Source organism: Lygodium microphyllum, chromosome 1 (genome assembly GCF_053477565.2).
Source record: "Lygodium microphyllum isolate KBCC chromosome 1, Lygodium_microphyllum_v1.1.10, whole genome shotgun sequence".
Taxonomy (NCBI): Eukaryota; Viridiplantae; Streptophyta; class Polypodiopsida; order Schizaeales; family Lygodiaceae; genus Lygodium; species Lygodium microphyllum.
The window spans coordinates 144,220,492-144,240,992 of NC_141135.1; the positions used below are offsets into that span (position 1 = coordinate 144,220,492).

Sequence of the window (20,501 nt, forward strand, 5' to 3'; positions counted from 1 at the left end):
AGAAGCACCACTTCCTGAAGGCACCATTGAAACACTCAAACTTGGATTCGACTCTATGACCACGAAGTGTTCACAATATGAAGCCATACGACTGAAGTTGCCACTATGTCGGTAAAACCAATTTGCCTATCAAGTTGCCACTCTGCAGGCAAAATCAATGTACCTATTAACTTTGCCACTAGGAAGAAAAAACCAAGGTGATGAGAAGAAACTAATCAGCAAGCGTAAGCCGAAGGTTAGGATTATACGTTAGCAGAATATTAAAGTGGCAAAAGAAGACATCCCTTTGTGAATGGTGGTGGTTGTCTTCCTGGACTTTTATATCCTCCCGGAGAATCTTAAAGTAAACTTACTTCATGGACGGGATATTGGCTGCTTTTCTATGCAAACCCTTTTTTTTGACATTTCTGTGATCAATTCAAACTCTCAAGCTCTGCAGAGAGAGAGAGAGAGAGAGAGAGAGAGAGAGAGAGAGGTTCTGTAATAATGGCGGTACCCCTTCACCCGTCTGCAGTTCACAACCTTCTGTCTATGGACTGATCAAAAGAGATTGCAGGTAATGCCTGAATTCGACTCAGTTTGTTCAATCGAGTTCGCTCTGTACAGCTTGAGGTTTTAGGGTTTCAGCTCTGCGACGGCGGATAGAGAGAGGGACAGATTCAGTATATAGGCAGCTCCAGGCTTAAAGCAATTGCTCTTGAGAGATTAAACAGGGGTTTTTTAATTGAAGGTTTGGTCGTGCACGGCTCTCTGCTAGAGGGACAGATTCAGTATATAGGCAGCTCCAGGCTTAAAGCAATTGCTCTTGAGAGATTAAACAGGGGTTTTTTAATTGAAGGTTTGGTCGTGCACGGCTCTCTGCTATAGCCGCCTCTGCAGAGAGGCAGAACAGGAACAGGGTTTTAGTAATGTATTTTTGAGCTATCGGTCATCTATTTTCCCTAACAGCCATTTCATATGGAGTCCTCTGCTGCAAGCACCTCTGAGTCAGGGGATGGTCCGGTGGGAGTACTCACCAAACCTACTCCTTCGCGGCCGACCCTAACCCTCCCTCCCAGAAACCCTGCTGATGTCCTTTGGAAGGCCCCTGATGCAGCGACCCCAAGCCCGATGACCTTTGTCTCGAGCCTCTTTTCAGACCATGACCCTTATGCTGACTACAAAACATTCTCACAGTTGCTCGCAGGGGCAATGGGTTCCCCGACTGCGCAGCTGGTTGGTAGTGTGACTGAGGCAGGTGTTCAAACTGAATCTACTCAGGGTAGTGATGTATCAGAGATGCGGAGGACTGGAAGCATGGGAACTGATACACAGGGTGGCACAGGCTGCAACACTGCAGTCGCAGGGTCTACAAGATCTAACACAGCTCGATTCAAGTCGATGATGCCCCCCAGGCTTCCCATCCCTCATTCCCCATACCTTACCATACCTCCAGGTCTTAGTCCCACCACACTCTTGGACTCACCGGTTCTCTTTGCCACAGGACAGGTGAGTAGATGTGGTAAGCTGTTGTATTGTCTGCCCATGGAAGAAAAGTTGTAGCTTTCTGTTTTTGGCTGGGCCTTCCTACTTATGTCTTGCTTATTCATAATTTTGGTGTCCCAAGTTATTTATTGTGTGTTTCTTTGTGCAGACTGAACCATCCCCAACAACCGGGACATTCCCTCTACCTTCCTTTGCTAATGATGGGCCTCGTAAAGAGAGTTCAAAGGATAAGACCCCTGATCAGGATGGAAGTCCTGCTTTTGTCTTCAAACCACACCCACAGTTACCAATGTCTCCTCTTGCTAGCATGGTATGACCTGTAGTCTTTGTGATAAGACTCTGACTAGCAGTTCACTACGGTCTTTTCATCATGTATGTCATTTTAAGAAGTCAAATTTTTATTGAATGGGACTCATGTTTTTTTCATTTTTTGTGCTGACATGAGAACCAGAAGTTGATTGGAATGGATTAATTTTGTGCTGTTTACAGGGTCCATTTGGGCTTTCCCATCAGCAGGCTTTAGCCCAGGTACATGCTCAAGCTCAATCACATTTAGTATCTAGCTCTTCAGGAGCTGAATCATCGTGTGTCGACTCTGCACTGGCACCATCAGAAGTTCCTTCATTTACTACTCCAAATGCACTAGTACAATCTGAAGAACCTGCCGAACCTGCAGCAGCTCTGCCAGCCGAGACTCCAGAAAAATCTCAGTTATCAGCCCCGGCCTACCCACCTCCACACTTGGTGGAGAGGCCTTCTGAAGATGGTTACAACTGGAGGAAATATGGACAGAAGCAGGTGAAAGGTAGCGAATACCCCCGCAGCTATTATAAATGTACGAATCCCAAATGTCCTGTCAAAAAAAAGGTTGAGCGTTCTTATGATGGGCAAATCACTGAAATTGTGTACAAAGGAGAGCATAATCACCCAAAGCCTCAATCTACTCGAAGGGGCGCAAACAGTGGCCATATGATAGATGGAGCTGGAAGAGAGGCCTCTAGTGCCATTCCACTGGAAAGGGCAGAAAATTTGTTTGGGCTTAGAAAGACTGATGGTGAAAAGACGTCAGGAGAACCATCAGCTTCAACCAGGGGACATACTTACTCTGGTGGCTTGTCTGTGACTCCAGAACCATCTTTGGGCTCAGTTAGTGATGATGAACTTGAGGATGGTGATGCAAATAGAGCTGATGATGTTGGTGAAGATGAGTCAGATTCTAAAAGGAGGTAATGGAGGTTCAAATTTACTTTCTTCTTGCCAGCTTTTTGTAAAAGTCAGCTGATGTTTTTGAAATTGTGTGTGCTTAGGAGAATTGACAAGTCAAGGGAGATGGTGAATCTCCCACTTCGAACCATACGGGAGCCTAGAGTAGTTGTACAGACAACAAGTGAAGTGGATATTTTGGATGATGGTTACCGATGGCGCAAATATGGGCAGAAAGTAGTCAAGGGAAATCCTTATCCTCGGTTTGTACCTTTTCCTTATCTTGCTCATGTGGTTTTTCTTGTGATGAATGTGGACGTATGTGGGTGCTTTCACTGGATCTTTTTGCGATGCAGTGGTTTGTGCCTTAAGTTTTTCCAAGAACTTTCAAATGCTTTTCTCCAAGAACACAAGTGCTGGTCTGCAGTTTGAACCTGTGACCTTGTTTGGTCATTAATATCTTTAAAGTTTCTTATTTATACAGGACAGCTTTTTGAAGTTTTGGGTGTTTTGAAAGACTGACTAGCATTTCTAGGAGTCTTGCTGCATTGAGCTTGCTCTTGAGCATGGGTTTGTGACTTAGGCCTTGGCTGAGTTACCTTGTTGTGAAATGAAGAGAATTTAGCCTTCAGAAGTTTGAAAGGGAATGGAAAGCCCATTTGTTTTTATGTCATATGGTGTGGTGGCATTTCTTTGCTTGTAGTGTTATGTTGTGGCAGTTCTTGCTTTGTAATGTAGGGTTGCTAGGGCTCATATCGGCAGTGATATGATGGGACTATTACATGTATGCAAGAGGAGTTATTTCAACTATAATTTTGCATATCGAAATCTAGTTTCTCAAAAGTTAAGTGGCCTATTGTGCATACTTTTCTTTCATTCAGCTAGTATCTTTCTTCCGATCTTTATGTAGTTATGTCACATCAGAGCCTCTTTGTGTGTGCATGGCAGACATGCGTGTGAGAGAGAGAGAGAGAGAGAGAGAGAGAGAGAGAGAGAGAGAGAGAGTAATGTCCATCAGAGCCTCTTTGTGTGTGCATGGCAGACATGCGTGTGGAGAGAGAGAGAGAGAGAGAGAGAGAGAGAGAGAGAGAGAGAGAGAGAGAGAGTGTGTGTGTGTTTTGACACTACACACTGTACTACATGTCTACCTAAGTGTGGATTAAAGGTCATAGAGTCTAAAAATGCACCATAAAGACTATAGAAATGTTGTGCTAAAACTAATAAGCTTGTGTCCTGCCATTTTTGGTAATATTTGATTGTTTCTATCCTTGATAGTTAGCGAAAGAAGGAAAGCCATAAAGAGGGGAACGGTGTCGGGACACTCTTATCATTCAAGCATCCAACTATCCCTCCATTTGCCCAGCTTCATGACATGTGGCTAGGCATTTGGTTGTGCTACTCCACTTTCCTCCTCTATACTTGAGACTGCCCTATGAAAGAACTGTCTTTGTTTCATCGTACATCAAGTTTGTTTGCTGTAATCTTGTATGTAGTAGTTGAAGATTGTCTCACTGGTGGCCATCTTTGTGTTCATCTCCCCACCTTTTTCCTCAATTTATCTGCAGTCTTTCTTTTTGAGCATTTTGTGAGTGCATAGTGCTGAAGCAAAGAAAGAAAATTAAAACTCAAATTTGACTGAAACAAATAGGAAAGAATGCTGAATATTGATCCCCTTCACAATGCACATGTGCCTTGGCATCTGAGTGAGGGTGCCGTTGGCCGAACTTGTTGGATATGGAGATGAGAGAGAGAGAATGAAGTAGAGTCAGACTGACTCTACTATCTAGAGATAGTGACACGACTTAGTTTTGTCAACACCACTCACTTATACATTGGGCATTGCTCAGAACCCTCCTGCAGTGCCAATGTTGATGATGTACAAGGAGTGACTCCATCCATTACCAAAAGATATCAAGCTTGAGGATTTCCAAAAATTCCTCCAACTTTTCACGTAACAGAGCCTTGGTGAAAAATATCTGCAACATTCTCCTGTGTGGGAATGTAGATCATGCTGATCTCCGTGCATGCGATTGCTTTCTGACATAGTGATAATGTATCTCAATGTGCTTAGTATGAGTATGAAAAAATGGATTTGGTGCTATTGCAACAACGCTTTGACTGCTAGAAAGAATAGGAGAGGGTCTCTCCAAATGACCATGCAGCCTCATTGTAGACAAAATGTTTTTCAATTTTCTGTCAATTCACTGATTTACAGGAGCAATCCTTCATGCATGACTGGAATTCACATGCACAGATCCCAAGACAGCCATGCAAACTCCAATTCTCACTGTTTACAGGTTTGAGATCAGCAAAATCTCAATTAAAACACTTCAGATCCGGAATTCAGACTCCAATTGGCATTGGGAAGAGAGATCAGCAGTAAGGGAGAGAGAATCTGATTTCCTGCCCTAGAATGTGCCCAGTGGTAGCTGCCTGCCCTAGATGGGTTTCTCACAGCAGTCACCAGCCCAAGGTGAGGAGTGGTCAGTAGCTATTGCTTGTTCCAGAAGGTCATTCAGCTGCTGTGGCTGGCTGCAAATTGCTTCCCCCCCAGTCCTTTTCCAACCTTGTATGGCCTTGATGATGGCTGATTGCCATGTGGCAGACCTGCCCATGTAAACTTAGCCATTATAACTGAATCTCCAGCCACTTTTAAATCAGAAAATTGAAAAATAATTGGCCATGCCCTATTTTTTAGCACTTCCTAGCCTCAATTTAAATTCTTAACCACTATGAACATGATAGTGTTTGAAACCTTTCACAAACCTAAGTCTAGGACATTAAATGATTTAATTCACTAACCTCTTTGACATTGAAAGTCATCCTCAAGGGGCTATCCGATGTCTTTGGCCCAGATCTTCCCCATGTATTGACACCTATCCTTCAGAACTTCTATCAATGTCCCCCACTACCCAAATGGAGTTTGCTCGCCATTGTGACTCACATTTTGACTTAATCTCATATATGCACCCATTCAACAATCCCAAGAGAAGTTAGAAGATTACGACCTTGCGATAAGCATCCTTTTACAAGCATGATATCAGGATGCAATATGGAGAATGCTACAAATATATAGGAATCAATGAGATGGGGAATCAAAATCTTGTAAGCACCTGGAGAAGAAGCTGACCCCTCTCACCATTAGAAGGTGGAAAGGAAAGCAATAGGGGTCCCCTCTTTGTGAGAGTGCACAATGGAAAGAGGAAAGTGAGCACAGAGAGGACATAGAGAGAATGTGGAAGAGAATGAACAATGTGACTGCAATGTTTGAAGGTACAAGGCTGCCATACCTAGCTTGAGCATGTAGCTCTGTGCGTTAGTGTGTGTGCTAGACAGTAGCAAGGGGATGAAAGAATGAGGAGGGTTGGCTGATCACAAAGGATCAATGACGGATAATGAAAGTGAGAGGGTAGGTTGCGTGTATATAGGCGAAAAAGAGAAAAAAATCTAAATGTGGTCAAATTCCTAAAAAATAGCCAAAAGTACACAAAAAGAAATGGACTAATGTGCCCTCCATCTTAAGTGTCCTAAACACATAAAATGATAGATAAAGACAATGTTAAATTTCCTAATGTTCTTGTATGACTCAGACTGAGGCTCACAGGCAAGAGATAACCACACAACGTGGGATATCTTGTATGCTTGCCCATAAAAGCTGTATTAGAGTCGGAAGATGACTCCAACTTATTACTCTTGCTTGGCTTGCCCTATACGTGTAGATACTCTATGCACCACTAGCAATGAGCCAAGCTTGCTCACAAGAAGAGACAGTCAAAGAAGGCTTCTCTGCTTGATAAATGCATAGAAACAATGACTTGGTAGAAATAGCGAGTGACAAAGTAGGGACAGACGAAGGCTTTGATATAGATCCACCCTTTGCTCTCGAACAAAGGTTAGGGTATATTCTCCAGCACTTCTCGTGGTGCAAGGCCTTTCCACAATTAGGACATGTGGGATATCTTATATGCTTCCTCACAAAAGTTGTATTAGAGTCGGAAGATGACACCAACTTATTGCTCTTGCTTGGCTTGCCTTGTACTTGTAGATACTCGATGCACCACTAGCAATGAGCCAAGGCTGCTCACAAGAAGAGATAGTCAAAGAAGGCTTCTCCACTTGATAAATGCATAGAAACAATGACTCGGTGGAAATAGTGAGTGACGAAGTAGAGAGACGAAGGCTTCGACATAGATCCACCCTTTGCTTTCGAATAAAGGTGAGGGTATATCCTCTAGCACCTCTTCTCGTGGTGCAAGGTCTTTCCACAATGAGGACACGTGGGATATCCTGTACGCTTCCGCACAAAAGTTGTATTAGAGTTGAAAGATGACTCCAACTTATTTCTCTTGCTTGGCTTGCCTTGTACTTGTAGATAAAGTTGCATAAGCGCGGCCATGTGCACAGGTTCTGCAAGAATGTGGCTCAATGCGACTCGCATTGTGCTCGAGCACCCATGGGACTAGCTCCTCCCAAGTGTGTGTCTCCTGGCTATGAGAAGTGAGAAGATCGGTGTAGAACACATCATATGTCATTGATGGAAGATGTGAAAGAAGTGTCATAGCTAGGTCCTTTGAAGAAATGTTTGTATCAAGGAATGAAAGTTCATTGTGAATCTCCTCCATCTTGTGGATGTGATCCCTCATTGTAGGGGAATCTACGAGAGAGAGTTGTTGTAGCTTCAACTCAAGAGATAAGTGATGCCCAAATGTTTGGATCCAGAAGAAAGATACCGATCTTCTCCAAATCTCTGTAGCGGTGTGAAGATGTCTAACGTGCACAAGGATAGAATTTGTACAACTCAGAAGGAGAGAAGAGCAGGCTTTGGCATTCAATCGTCCCATAAAGTTACTGAAATTGAGTCACACACCATCATGAGGATCCATAGTTGCTGAATCCGAGGTCACATTGTCATGAGGATCCACAATAGATCGGTGTATAGGGATAATAACAAAATCCCGAAGGAGAGTAACAAGTCTCAAAGGTCGCAATTGTCAAGGAGACACTCCATGTGGCATGACTATAGAGGATAGTTCATCCCATCTAGCTTGTCGGATGCGGAGAGAGAGGGTAGGATTGGCACGTGCTTAGGAGATGCCATCAATGCCATAGTTCATCCCATCTAGCTTGTCGGATGCGGAGAGAGAGGGTAGGATTGGCATGTGCTTAGGAGATGCCATCAATACCAATTGGGGACTAGAAGCCCTAGAAGAATATAACGGGAAAGAGTAATAAGATGGTGGTTGGTTTGAATGATCGTGAACCACACGATTCCCCATAGCATACACATTGGCCATAGATGTCCTCAAATAAAGTACCTACAAGAAAGCAAAAGAGGATGCTTTCCCACTAGAATAAAGGCGACCAATAAGAGGTGTCCTTGGGATAATCAGGGTCTGTCAGGCCATGGTACAGACGATAATTGATTGAGGGAAGGTAGATGGGGAGTATGCGATGTCGAAGGGAATGCACAATGTTGGGTAGAGAAAGGGAGCAATAAATGTAGAGGAAAACATGTCTTCAACTTGTAAACACAGCCAATCTAGGGGTCGGTCAAGGACCAAGACCTCTTGGAGCTTGCTATGGAGGCCGCCTAGCACCAAAAAGAAGTCACCTTGGTTAGCAAAGACCAGCTAGTATTAGAACGTAACAAAGAAAGAAATGTGTTTGTTTGTAAACAGGCCACCTAGCATAAAATAGGTATCGCCAAGCTTGCTAATGTGCCCCTTAGGAGGACCGATGACCTACCTACACAAAATGCAAAGATAGAGGAGCTACTTGCACAAAAACGCAGGTAATGCAAGGCTTGGTTTTGGAGCACATGTGCGCAGGGCTGCGTGTAGAAAATGCAGGTCTGTTTTGGTGTCACCCAGCCAATAGAATCATCGCCTAGCCTACTTGATGCTACTTGGGTATAGTAATGGTACTGCCTAGCCTTGTAGAGGCCGCTTGGGAGTAAAACACAAATCTACCTTGGTAAACAAAGCCTAAAAAAAGAGTTCGAAACAGGCCGCACTACCTTGTTTGACTCCAAGCACAAGGTTTGCAACATGTGGCGATGATGCACGGCAAGTTTTGTTGCGGACAACACACCTCTTCAAGATCTCCGGTTCCCACGTGTAGCTTTGATAACATGTGATAGTGCGCAATGGAAAGAGGAAAGTGAACACGAAGAGGAGACAAAGAGAAGATGTAGGAGAGAGAAGGAACAATGTGATTGCAATGGTTGAAGGCACAAGGCTGCAACGGTTGGCCCCAACACGCAACTCTATGTGTCAGTATGGGTGCTAGACGGTAGTAGGGGGATGAGAGAATGAGGAGGATTGGTTGATCACGAAGGAATAATGATGGATGATGAAAGCGGGAGGTTAGGCCGCCTATATGTAGGCAAAAAAGAGGGAAAACCCTAAATGTGGTCAAACCCCTGAAAAATAGCCAAAAGTGCACAAAAAGAAATGTACTAATGTGCCCTCCATCTAAAGTATCTAAAACACATAAAATGACAAACAAAGATAATGTTAGAGCTCCTAATGTCCTCATCTCACTCAGACTAAGGCTCATATCTACGAGATGACCACACAAGACACACGACTACTGGCAATCTTTCCATCATGCTAATGTTGAAGGGGAGGGTGGGCTAATGTTGATCGGTTGATGAAGGTAATCAATGTTCGGGTGGTTGATTGGTTTGTCAATATGCTAGCATGGTTGTCTAAAAACAACACAACTCTAGGTGGATGGTGCCTAGCTCCATTTGATCTATGGTAAAGTGATAGTATACTCCTACATGCTTCATTTTGTTGTCGATGATAGGGTTGCCACCAGCAAATGCTATGGCACTCTTCCTATCACAATAAATCAGTGGAGGAGCTTGATATGGAAACTGTAGCTCTGCCATCAAACTCCTCAAGTAGATGGCCTTGGTGATACCATCATACAAGGCCTCGTATTTCACCTCAATGGAAGTCTCTTGTTTTTGGCTTTACCATGTGATTAGAGTTGAGCCCAAAAAGAAGTAATGGTCTTGGGAGCTCCAGGTTTCCAAGTCTTCGGTGCACTCAGAATTAATGAATCGTTGTAGGTTAGTCCTTGATTGACCAACAACTATATGCATAAGTTGATTGTGACATATCTTAACACACACATACGTGAAATTCCATGAGATTTCTTAGGTTCGTTAAAATACTAGCTTAGTATGGAAATTGAAGAAGCAAGATCTTGGCGGGTGTGAATGAGCCACAAGAGTTTTTCTTCTAGCTAAAATAGATATGGTTGTTGAAGGGAGTTGCCTCAGAGACCTTAGTTTCATAGATGGGTCAAGTGGGGTGGCTATTGGCTATGTGTCTTGAGGGTAAAATTGATCAACTAAATGCAGGGAACAATTTACAAAGATACTCTTTGAATGTTAGATAGCCTCCATGCCCAAGAAGTATAACCTTTCTACCTAGGTTAGGGCAATCTCGATCAATCATGAGTAGTTTTGGCTTGATCTCGTGCAGGCACAAAAACTCGTGTCCACTCCTTGAACCACTTGCTTACGCTCGCACTGCCCATGCTCGCAAGCTTGCCCTTGGCTTGTTAGGAGAAGACCCACAATCTTGTGAGGAGAAGATTGGATGTTGAGGATTTTGTTTCTTCAATTAAGGACCGAGAGTTGCTTAAAATAGTGTGAAACTCTTGCAGTAAATTGCAAAGGATGTCAAATTTTTAAAATGACTATAAGGTTGGCCAAATAATTAACTTCCACTTTTTGACCATTAAAGTGACTGTCTAGGGCAAATGTCGGGAACTTTGGCCAATTATGTTTGTATTGTGTAGGAACATCTTTGGCAAAACTTTTGACCCTTTTTGTCACCAAAAGTGTACTTTTGCTGAGGAAAATGCTGCCACATTTGTAGGTACACCAAAAAAAGCTTTTGGGTTTGTTTGCACCTAGCATGGCACCTTGTATCACTTGCTTGCTCAATAGACACGACTCTAATAGCTTGGGTTTGCCTTGCCACCTCAACCTTGGAACCTTGTGATTCATTCCCTTTGTCCCACAAGAAATCCTAAAACAAGGCAATGTAGCTGTTTATATACTCTATTGAGAAACATCATCAAGAGGCTATATACCAAGGTGCCACTAACAAGACTTATCGATCACCATTGTCTGCTAGAAGAGACATGTGCTCCATTATGCCAACTTTTGTTGGATGGGTTAAATCATTTGGGAGGAATTCCTAGGTGGCTGTGATATGGAGTCCATCTGGAACTTAAGGTATCTTACTATTTGTTCTTGGCTGATCTATTTGAAGCCCAAATGAACATCCCAACCCTTGCTAGAGTTGGAATTTGTGATAAAATCATTGACTTGTTGATTTTCTCAATTTTTGCAATGCAGAACACCTCCCAATGTTAAAAGAATTCTTGCCAAGATTACTGATCCAGCTGTAAGTGCCTCTACATAAGCCTCAAATAACCAAATATGAATTGGTGGCACAGGTGTTGAGATATTTGCAATCACACCTATTGTAGCCTCTTTATATGAGGCAATTGTGGGCTTAGGACATGCAAGCAGATTGAATCCCATATGCATAGAAAGGGAAAACTGTTACCCATCCAACAACTACAAAGCTTTGTACTTGACTACCACTTTTCATATGAAATGAATACAATGTCATGATGCTTTGTACTTTAAGCTAAGTGTCTTGCATTTGTCAGTCCTACACAAGATTGTGTTTATGAGTCCAAGTTGCCATCTTGGAACTTAATTCACTAGTGTAACAGTTTGTTTCTACTTGTCTATGTCATCATGAGTTTGGTCTTCATCTTCCATCTGCCATAGCATTTGCCATGCTCTAGATTGGCATCTTTCACATGATATCAAAGCACAGTCAGGCATGGCATGACTCCCTTCCATGCTCTCTCAATCCCTCTTAACCTCAGGTTAGCTCAAGTCCACAACTAATGAGCTCATCTCTCAACTCATCTCCACTTACTCCACCTTGGCAGCCATAGCCAACTTGCATGCCTTTGAGCTTCCATAACTTTTTGTAGAGGGCATATCTCTCCAAGCTCTCTTCTGGAGATTTATTCCTTGACTCCCAAGGCTTCTCTGTATCACATAGAACCCTGACATTGCCTTGACTCAAGCTCAGCATTGCCTTTTTTCTTAGCTTCTGCCCTGTGCGACTCCATAGCAAGGTTATACCTAGCTCACTTGGAGCTTCTTGATCTTCTCCTACAAGCCTCATCTCAATACGCTTTTTTCTAGGAAGTTATTGTCCAGGTCAAGACGCATCATCTTGACACATTACAGCTCGACATTGCATACTCTATGCATTGGCACTGCTGAAATTCGTCGTTGTTGTCAGAACTACACCTCTTCCACTGTCGTACGCTTCGTCCTCTCTTTGTACAACGTGATCCAACCTGCGATCATAATGTTATTAAAGGTCCATATGTAAGCTACTTTCAACTCAGAGGTTTCGCAGATTAATTGCCTGTACACACTATGCCAAGCAAAAAACCAGTCGGTTAGGAAACCCTAGATAGACCCTCCATAGCCATTGCAACTTCAAGCTCTATTTTTCTTTCATCTTCTCTCCCCTGCCACTCAAACAAATCAAGGTCACATTGATTTGAGAGTCACGAAAGATTTGAGATATTTTGAAGATTTGTTTTGAAGTTTTGAAGACCTCAAGCAGTAGCATCAAGACGATATCTTCAACTTTTTTCTTTACTCCATTCTAAAATCCATTTGGCCAAGCCAACTACTTGCCACTAAGATCTGTTGATTAGATTTGTCTATCACATCAACAAGGAGGGGACTCAAGCTGAAGGGGTCACATCAAACATCAAGCAACAAACAAGCATTAAGAATCATCATCTTTGAAACATAGTGTCTCTTGATACTCTCATAGTGTCTTTTGGCACTACCCTCATTTGTGTCTTTTGACACATTAGGTTTCAACTCTTTTTGCTTTTCAATGCCAAACATGAAGATTTTTAAGTGGGTCCTTCTCATGAAGAGTAATATGTATCTTATGGTCCATTTACACTACATAGAAGATGTTACTCCACCTACAGGAAGACATGGAGCTGCCTATATCCAAATGCCATCAATGTATCCATTTGAAGACCTTGAAGACATGAAAGTGCAAAAATTTGAAGTCATTTTCATTGCCTAAAAAATGATCCTTTGTTTAAGGGAGTCTATGGACATGAAGACTAATGCATATGCAAGCAAAGTCAATGAAGAAGCAGATAAAGAGGACCTAGAAGAAGAGGACCAAAAGAAGCAGAAAAATCATGAAGACTCTAAAGTGGCAAGCAAAGTGAAAAACAAGTACATGATCAAAAAGAGCAAGCTGGACTACACCGACAAGAAGACCTACAATGAATTGAAAATCTATGTCAAAACAAATGCTAAAAACTACAAGGGTCTACCGGTCCTTGATCCAAATTTTTACTAGACTTTTTTAGCCTTGTAATGCCTAGCCCTAATGCTTGTGACATAAGCTTATAAACTCCTCATGTAGCCTTGTACTACAGCCTTTGTAAGGCCTCTGTTACAGCCTTTGGGTGTCCATCATGTTTGTGGTACCCACACTCAGTCTTTTCTGCGACAGCCTCTGGTGTTTTGCCATGTTTATGGTGTGCCCACACTTTGCAGGTGTTGCTTTCACTAAAGCCTCTACATACTTTGTACTTTCTGGTTGTGATTCAGGAGGGGTGTCGAGATATTTGCAATCACACCTATTGTAGCCTCTTTTTATGAGGCAGTTTTGAGCTTAGGACATGCATGCAAGACTGAATCCCATATGCATAGAAAAGGGAAAATTGTTACCCATCCAACAACTATAAAGCATTGTACTTGACTACCACTTTTCATATGAAATGAATACAATGTCATGATGCTTTGTACTTTAAGCTAAGTGTCTTGCCTTTGTTAGTCTTACACAAGATTGTGTTTATGAGTCCAAGCTGCCATCTTGGAACCTAATTCACTTGTGTAACAGTTTGTCTCTACTTGTCTCTGTCATCATGAGTTTGGTCTTCATCTTCCATCCGCCATAGCATCTGCCATGCTCTAGATCCACATCTTTCACAACATGCACTCTTATAGCACAAGAGACAAAAAGGGCAAGCCGTAACAAAATGTAACATCATTGAGTAAATCCTGTCATTAATAATACATGTGAATCAGTAGTTCCTGCTGGGGAAAAATTCAATAAAATAGCTAGAAACATTAAGATGGATCCAAATAGAGTATATAAAAAAAATCAATATACTGTGCATATATATTTTTAATCCAAACCCCATACTCTCTAGCATCATTATGTCATTTTTGATGTAAATGATAGTGTCATCAACATACATTAATCCATCAACTTTGTCTTAGTCTTTACTGGCAGCTTGAGACCCCTCTAGGACACAGAAAGTAGGACATTGTGTTTGCAAATAGTAGGGGAAGTTAGAAGCTAGAGGTGGATATCCTTTCCCTTTCATTGTCCTCTGGTCACCCCCACTGTGGTAGGCCTATAAAGAGCCGACATGTCACTGTTCCATTCTAGTTTCTTAGGGAGAGCCTAATTAAGCCACAATACCCTCCAAGAGGTTCCAGTCAAGGTTGTCATGGACTCTCCTGAAGTCCAAAAGTTACACTGTTACACCTTGGCCATTGTACAAGTCCTTGAAGAATTTAGATGTCGTCCAAGCTGCTTTGAGTGTAACAAAACTTGTTGCAGTGTCATGGATGATTTAATGGCTAAAAGGGGCATAATTCTTTGCTGATGTTATGAAGGTCCTTGCAGAGACAAAAGCGTGATCTGGGAAGGCTCTTGTAGAGACCAAAAAACAATGAAAACCTGTAAAAAACAAAAAAGAAACTCCCCATAAGGTCGCCCAATACAAACCCTTATAAAGAGCATAGCTACACTTGAAATGTACACTGCTAACACAGAGAGAGAGAGAGAGAGAGAGAGGGGGGGGGGGGTGTGAAGTTTTCATTGTAATGAGTAAGGTGACATATATTCATTTAAAAATGTGTGAACCTGACGTTTCTATTTCAATTTGCAGAAGCTACTACAAGTGCACCAATGTGGGTTGCTCAGTAAGGAAGCATGTGGAGAGGTCTTCCACAGATAGAAGAGCTGTTATAACAACGTATGAAGGGAAGCACAATCATGATGTGCCTGTAGCCAGGAACAGCAGCCACGATGCAAATGGAAGTACAGGCGGTTTGCTTCCATCTGGGCCTGCAGGGCTTAGTGGCTCTGGAGTGAGTGGCCATCCAAAATCAGCCTCTTCTCTTCAAGAGCAAATACTTGGTAAGCTTCAGGTTGCAGGCATGGAATATGGTGGTAATGGGTTGATTAATGCAACTTCAGTCTCAGAAAGCATTCCAGATGTACCTGGTCAGACAGCAATAAACTCTACGAGTTCAAATTTTAATGGAGTGAGATCATTAGAGCGGTCGGCCTTTACCAGTCAAGATATGGGGTTGAAGCCAAAAGAAGAGCCGGGGGAAGTTCACCCTCTGGGCGGCTCTCTGCAGCCAGTTTATCAACCGAATTCAGTATCATTTGCTCCACAAAGACTTCTATTGTAAAGACGGCAATCTCAACTTTGCCCCCCAAGGATGGTACAGTTGGAGAATCTTATTTCCAGGTGAGGCAGAGAACATTACAAACCAGCTACTGACTGGTGGATTATCTATAGCTTTTGGCCTGTTAGCCTTGTCAATACGAAGGGTATGCTCGTGGCTGCATTCTCCGTGCCACAGTGCCTCAACCTCTATGGCTGGAAGAATCTCTTTTGGAGATGATTATTGTGAAGTTATCTTGCATGTACAGTTCTATACGAATCTTCCGTACTTGCATGCTGATAAATATGCAGTGATCCATACCTGTTTAATTGGTTTAGTTCGCTGTTCTTTTCGCCCTCTGGGCTTTAGTAATAAAGAGTTGCCTGAGTACTGATCAGGCTTGATTGTCCTTAAGAAAAGAAAGCTATTGCTTCCAGGTATAATAAAATGGATTAAGAGGTGGTGAAAGCATGGCAGGTCAATTTGAAGTGATGCCGTAATTAAATCTCTGATTGTCGCAATACCCCAGGTGATTCAACAGGGCTCTTGCCACTCAGGCTTGAAGTTTTTTTTGATTGCTTAAGTTCTTACTAGATCCCAGGCAGCGGCGCCAGTGGCCTTACGAAATTCCTCATTTTGACAGTGAAGCAAATTCACTGGAATCTGTGCCCAAAGAACATCCTGCTCCCAGCTCCCGGCATCTCCTAAACAATTTGGCTCTCAAAGCATCACCTTCCTCCCCCAGGCTTATCAATCGAAGCCCACCAAGCCTCCCACACCTTTAAACACCTCGTGGTGATCAGAACAGGATACTTGGCCCTACTATGTCTTCATACAAGAAATTTTCCTCTTAATGAATCCCACTTCTGTTGCCGTTTATTCCAACAAGTTACGGGTAGATGAAGCATGAGCGCAAGGTAAACAAATAGTTTGAAGATTTGTAATTAATTCACATGCAGAAGTGATGCCATGGGTTCCATCAGCCACTTTCTTACCCAACTCCTGAGTAAATTGCTTCTATTAACTCATTACTACTTTTTCCTTTCTTAATAATCAGTCACGTTCCCACTGGTTGAACACTTGGACTAGTAACTCTGCTTCATGAAATGTTTTTGTCAGTGTTAATGTTATCGTTACCAGTAGTAGTGTGATTTTTTTAGTGATTTGGAATGTAAAAAGCTACATGTGCAAGCATCGTTTTGAGGCACGAAGCTAGCTGCTTTATGTCATCAAGCTTCGTTGTCATAATACAACATATCCTTTGTTTTTTCCTTGATGTGTTCCTACAACATCATAGTTAGACAAATAGAATTCCTATTCAGTGGTAAAAGAAGTAAGAGTTGAGAAAGAATATGAAGAATGTACAAATGCATGTGTATCGCGAACTTGCATTTTGTGAGATTGTGATTTTGTGACTTTCAATTACAAGGATGTAAAAGAAATGATTGATGTACAATTCTTAGTTGCAATGTGCATGTGATACTCATAATCAGAAAGAGTTTCAAAAAGCACATGAAATGAAATCATGATTGTGAGAGTGCAATCAATATGGTTGCATAGTAGCGCCAAATCCTATCTATACTATAAACCATCTCGTTGGTAAAAACCTAGGGTTCGTTATGTGTCTCCATGATTCAAATGAGAGTGTGGGCAAACATTGCAATGCCTAGCCCTTTGCTGAGTAGGGGGCCCTTCCTTTTATCAATGCATGCATGTCAACTTGACATATTGGGGTTTTCTTAAGTTGTGTTTACTACCTACTATCTACTTATGTGGAAGCATCCTCTTCCACTTAGTGCTATAGTCATTGCATGCTCCTTCATTGCTCATTTCTCTTTCTTGTAAAAGTGTCACACATCACTTCCTTGAGCACTTCTCTACTATCTAGGTTCCAATAAACCAAAGTCACTAAAATTTCAATGTAGGAGATGTTGGGATAAAGGCCAATGGCTAAAGGCTAGGTGAGCACCCTTTATATAACTACACACTTTACAATCATTTAAGTGAAGATCATGAATATTAAGGGTATTTTAGTACCTACCAAAACTTCTTGTGTGTTTGCTCTCTCACACACACACACACACACGCACATGAAGGGGATGCAATGGTAGTGGAGAAGGAGAAGAGGAAGATGCGGGAGAGAAGAGCACACACAATGTAGGTGCTGTCCAACTGAGCTGACAGTCTAATTGCACTATCATATTATATATGAATAAAGAATGGGCGGTCACAGTATACACGGGTAGGCCTAGATGCCTTTTATCCCAACAACCTCCCACTAAAAGGCCAATATGGCTAGGGAGTGAAAACAAAGAAAAGAAAAGAAAAGAAAAGACAAGGTGAGAAATCATAACATCTCACCCAACGCCCAATCGGAAAGTGAGCTGTGTAAGAAGTGTCAGGAACCTTTGCAGAAGAAGAGTCAAGTATCCCCGAGTCCATGACATCCAGGAGATAAGCGATCCCGTAGCTCCATACAACCGAGAAATCCAAGAATACTTCTCATGAAGCAAGCATAACTCATCAGTGCACGACTGTAAAGCATCAGAGTTGCGCATAGCATTAGCGTGGCACATATAAGACATCGGAGAGCAGTCAAACTCTAGAGTCAATCATTGAAAGAGGGCCAACATCCCGGATACTCGTCCAACGGGGTCTCAAGACTACATGTGGCCTCAACGAAGCGGAAGATTGACATATGGTTGGCTGTCTAGACTGCAAAACTACAAGAAAACGGCTCTCATGAGCCTGCAAGGGTTCTAGCAAATGACCATTAACATCCTGACCTTGATTGCTATGCATAGCTACGTCATCTGGGCCAATAAGTGCCTCATTTTCAGCATAAACAGCTTGCTGTAATGGCATTGTAGCTCCTGTAAAATCAGCCATAAAGCGCACTGAACGCTCATCAAGAGGGCTAAGAGGTGTCTGCGTCTCATAGAAGACAGCATGACGGCTGCATATGACTCGCTGGGCATCCAAATCCCATAATCTGTAGGCCTTAAAGTCACCATCTCCATAACCAAGGAGGATACATCTATGTGACATAGGCTCATGTGGCATATGTACAGATGCTTGGCAGCCAAACATCCTCAAGTAATTATAGGAGGGTTGCATGCCACTCCATGCCTCATGGGGTGTAATACCATCCAAGGTCAAGCACGTCATCCTGTTAACCAAATAGACTGCTGTCATAAGGGCCTTAACCCAAAAGCCATAAGACAACCTAGCTGTGGTAAGCATAGAAGCAACCTTTGCATGTAAGATCAGACACATGCCATGAGCAATCCCATAATACCATGGGCACAAGAAATCAATGCCATACTGCTGAGACAAGAGGTCCGAAAGCTGGGAGAGAGAGCATGACTCTCATAATCCATCTGCAAGCATCTAGGCCTGCTACCAACAAAATCCATAAACCTGTCAAGCATAACTGTAGCATCCTCAATCTGCACCAAGGGAAAAGCCCAAACACGATGGGTAGCATGATCAACAAAGGTCACAAAGTATGACGCTCCACCAACTGACTGGGAAGGCATAGGTCCATATACTGCACAATCAATAAGATCTAGAGGAGCATGCCTCATATGATCGCCATAAGCCAAGGGGGCTCTGCAAGGACCAAGAGTACAATCAGAGCAAGCATCCAGATCTGTAAGTGACATAGGAGGCAGCAATGAGTCTGAACGAGACAAGATCTCCATCTCTTTGTGGTGCATATGGCCTAGGCGATAATGCCATAACAATGCATGTGGTATCCGGATAACTACAACCATAGAATCTCCCACATGAGAGATATGCACTGGGTAATGAGAACAAACTCGAGAACCTCTGGCCAAAACCAAGCAACCATGACAGATCTTCCATGACCTATCCTGAAGAGAAACAAAGTAACCTACATCATGCAACTGACTGACAGAAATCAAGCTCTTACTAATCATGGGAACATGTAGAACATCCCTGAGCATAAGAGAAGTTCCATTAGGCAAAGCTAGGTGTATGTTCCTTGTACCAACAATAGCATAAGTCTACTCAAGGCCTAGATCAATACATCCATCAACCTCCCTGAAAGAAGAGAACCATGCTCTATGAGGGGTAACATGACAAGATGCCATAGAGTCGAAAAGCCAATCAAAGGCATGGGCCTGATCATTGAGCAAGTAAGGTGTAGGGAAACTAGATGATAGGAGGACATGCTCAACTGCATCATCATGGGTAACTGTATGTACCTCACCACTAGAAAGAGTGGTAATACCTGCTGCATCATTGACTCTTTGCTCATGTCGAGTCCGTCTTTGTCTCTGCTGCTCTCTAATCCGTCTAAAGCATTTTCTTTGAACATGCCCAAGCTTCGCACAATGGAAGCAAACAACATCTGAAGAAGAAGAACCCGTAGAAGATGACAAGGAATCCAAGTCATCATGAATAGGGGTATCATAGCATCCACAGAGCTCAAGCAGTCGAGGGCTGTCCCAACATAGGGAACCTGCTCATAAAGACAATCATCTGCTAGTACATTAGTGGTAGAAGCATGCTACAAATGCTCATGAAATATCAATGGATGGGAGGACATAAAGGCATCAATCAAGGATGCAAAAGCTCCCACATGAAGAAGAGTCATAGCCAACAGTAAAGCATAAGACATCTGTCATAAGAGCATATGATATTCAACCATGAAATTAGCCTATAACCATATGCATACGCATAGCTCTGCAGTACATCATGCCACCAAGGAACATCCAAGTCAAGTAAAGATCGACAAGTGACAAAGCATCCTGCAAGAGTCAAGCTCCAGGTGAAGCCCAAACATCTATACAACAACATCCAAATAAGTGGCTCTGTAAGGTATACAATAGTAGACTATGTGCATAGACAGGTAAGCATACATAACATCTGCTCTCTAACATGGACGGGCAACAGGAGCCCAACTAGCATAGAAGCTAGATAACAGAGGAGCAAGAAAGCCATAACTATAAATCCCAAGCACTATCCAAGTCCACTGATCAGTAAGTATCCTGCATCTCGTATGTATAGGCACCAACCGGGCATAATCGAGCATCAAATGCCAAGATCTGTAAGCATAAAATTGAAGTAACAGGTGGCTGCCTTGTTTTGCGAAGCATATTCTAGGCTTCCAACACCCCTCTTCTTCAACTATTCACTACTTTGCATACTTCAACATGAAAGGACATCCCTTTCATATCCCTATAGTTGGTAACACCATGGACATGAACAAGGTAAACTT

At 42.6% G+C, this 20,501-nt stretch overlaps 1 protein-coding gene across 1 annotated transcript; it reads left to right on the plus strand.

Moving 5' to 3' along the window:
- The first annotated feature begins 318 nt into the window (after positions 1 to 318).
- LOC148041771 (putative WRKY transcription factor 3) lies at positions 319 to 15,679 on the plus strand. Its single transcript, XM_087682324.1, has 6 exons — positions 319 to 730; positions 839 to 1,488; positions 1,634 to 1,795; positions 1,975 to 2,711; positions 2,793 to 2,951; positions 14,749 to 15,679. The coding sequence occupies exons 2-6, from the start codon at positions 958 to 960 to the stop codon at positions 15,278 to 15,280; spliced, it is 2,121 nt and encodes a 706-aa protein (XP_087538450.1). The 5' UTR covers positions 319 to 730; positions 839 to 957; the 3' UTR covers positions 15,281 to 15,679.
- The last annotated feature ends 4,822 nt before the right edge of the window (positions 15,680 to 20,501 follow it).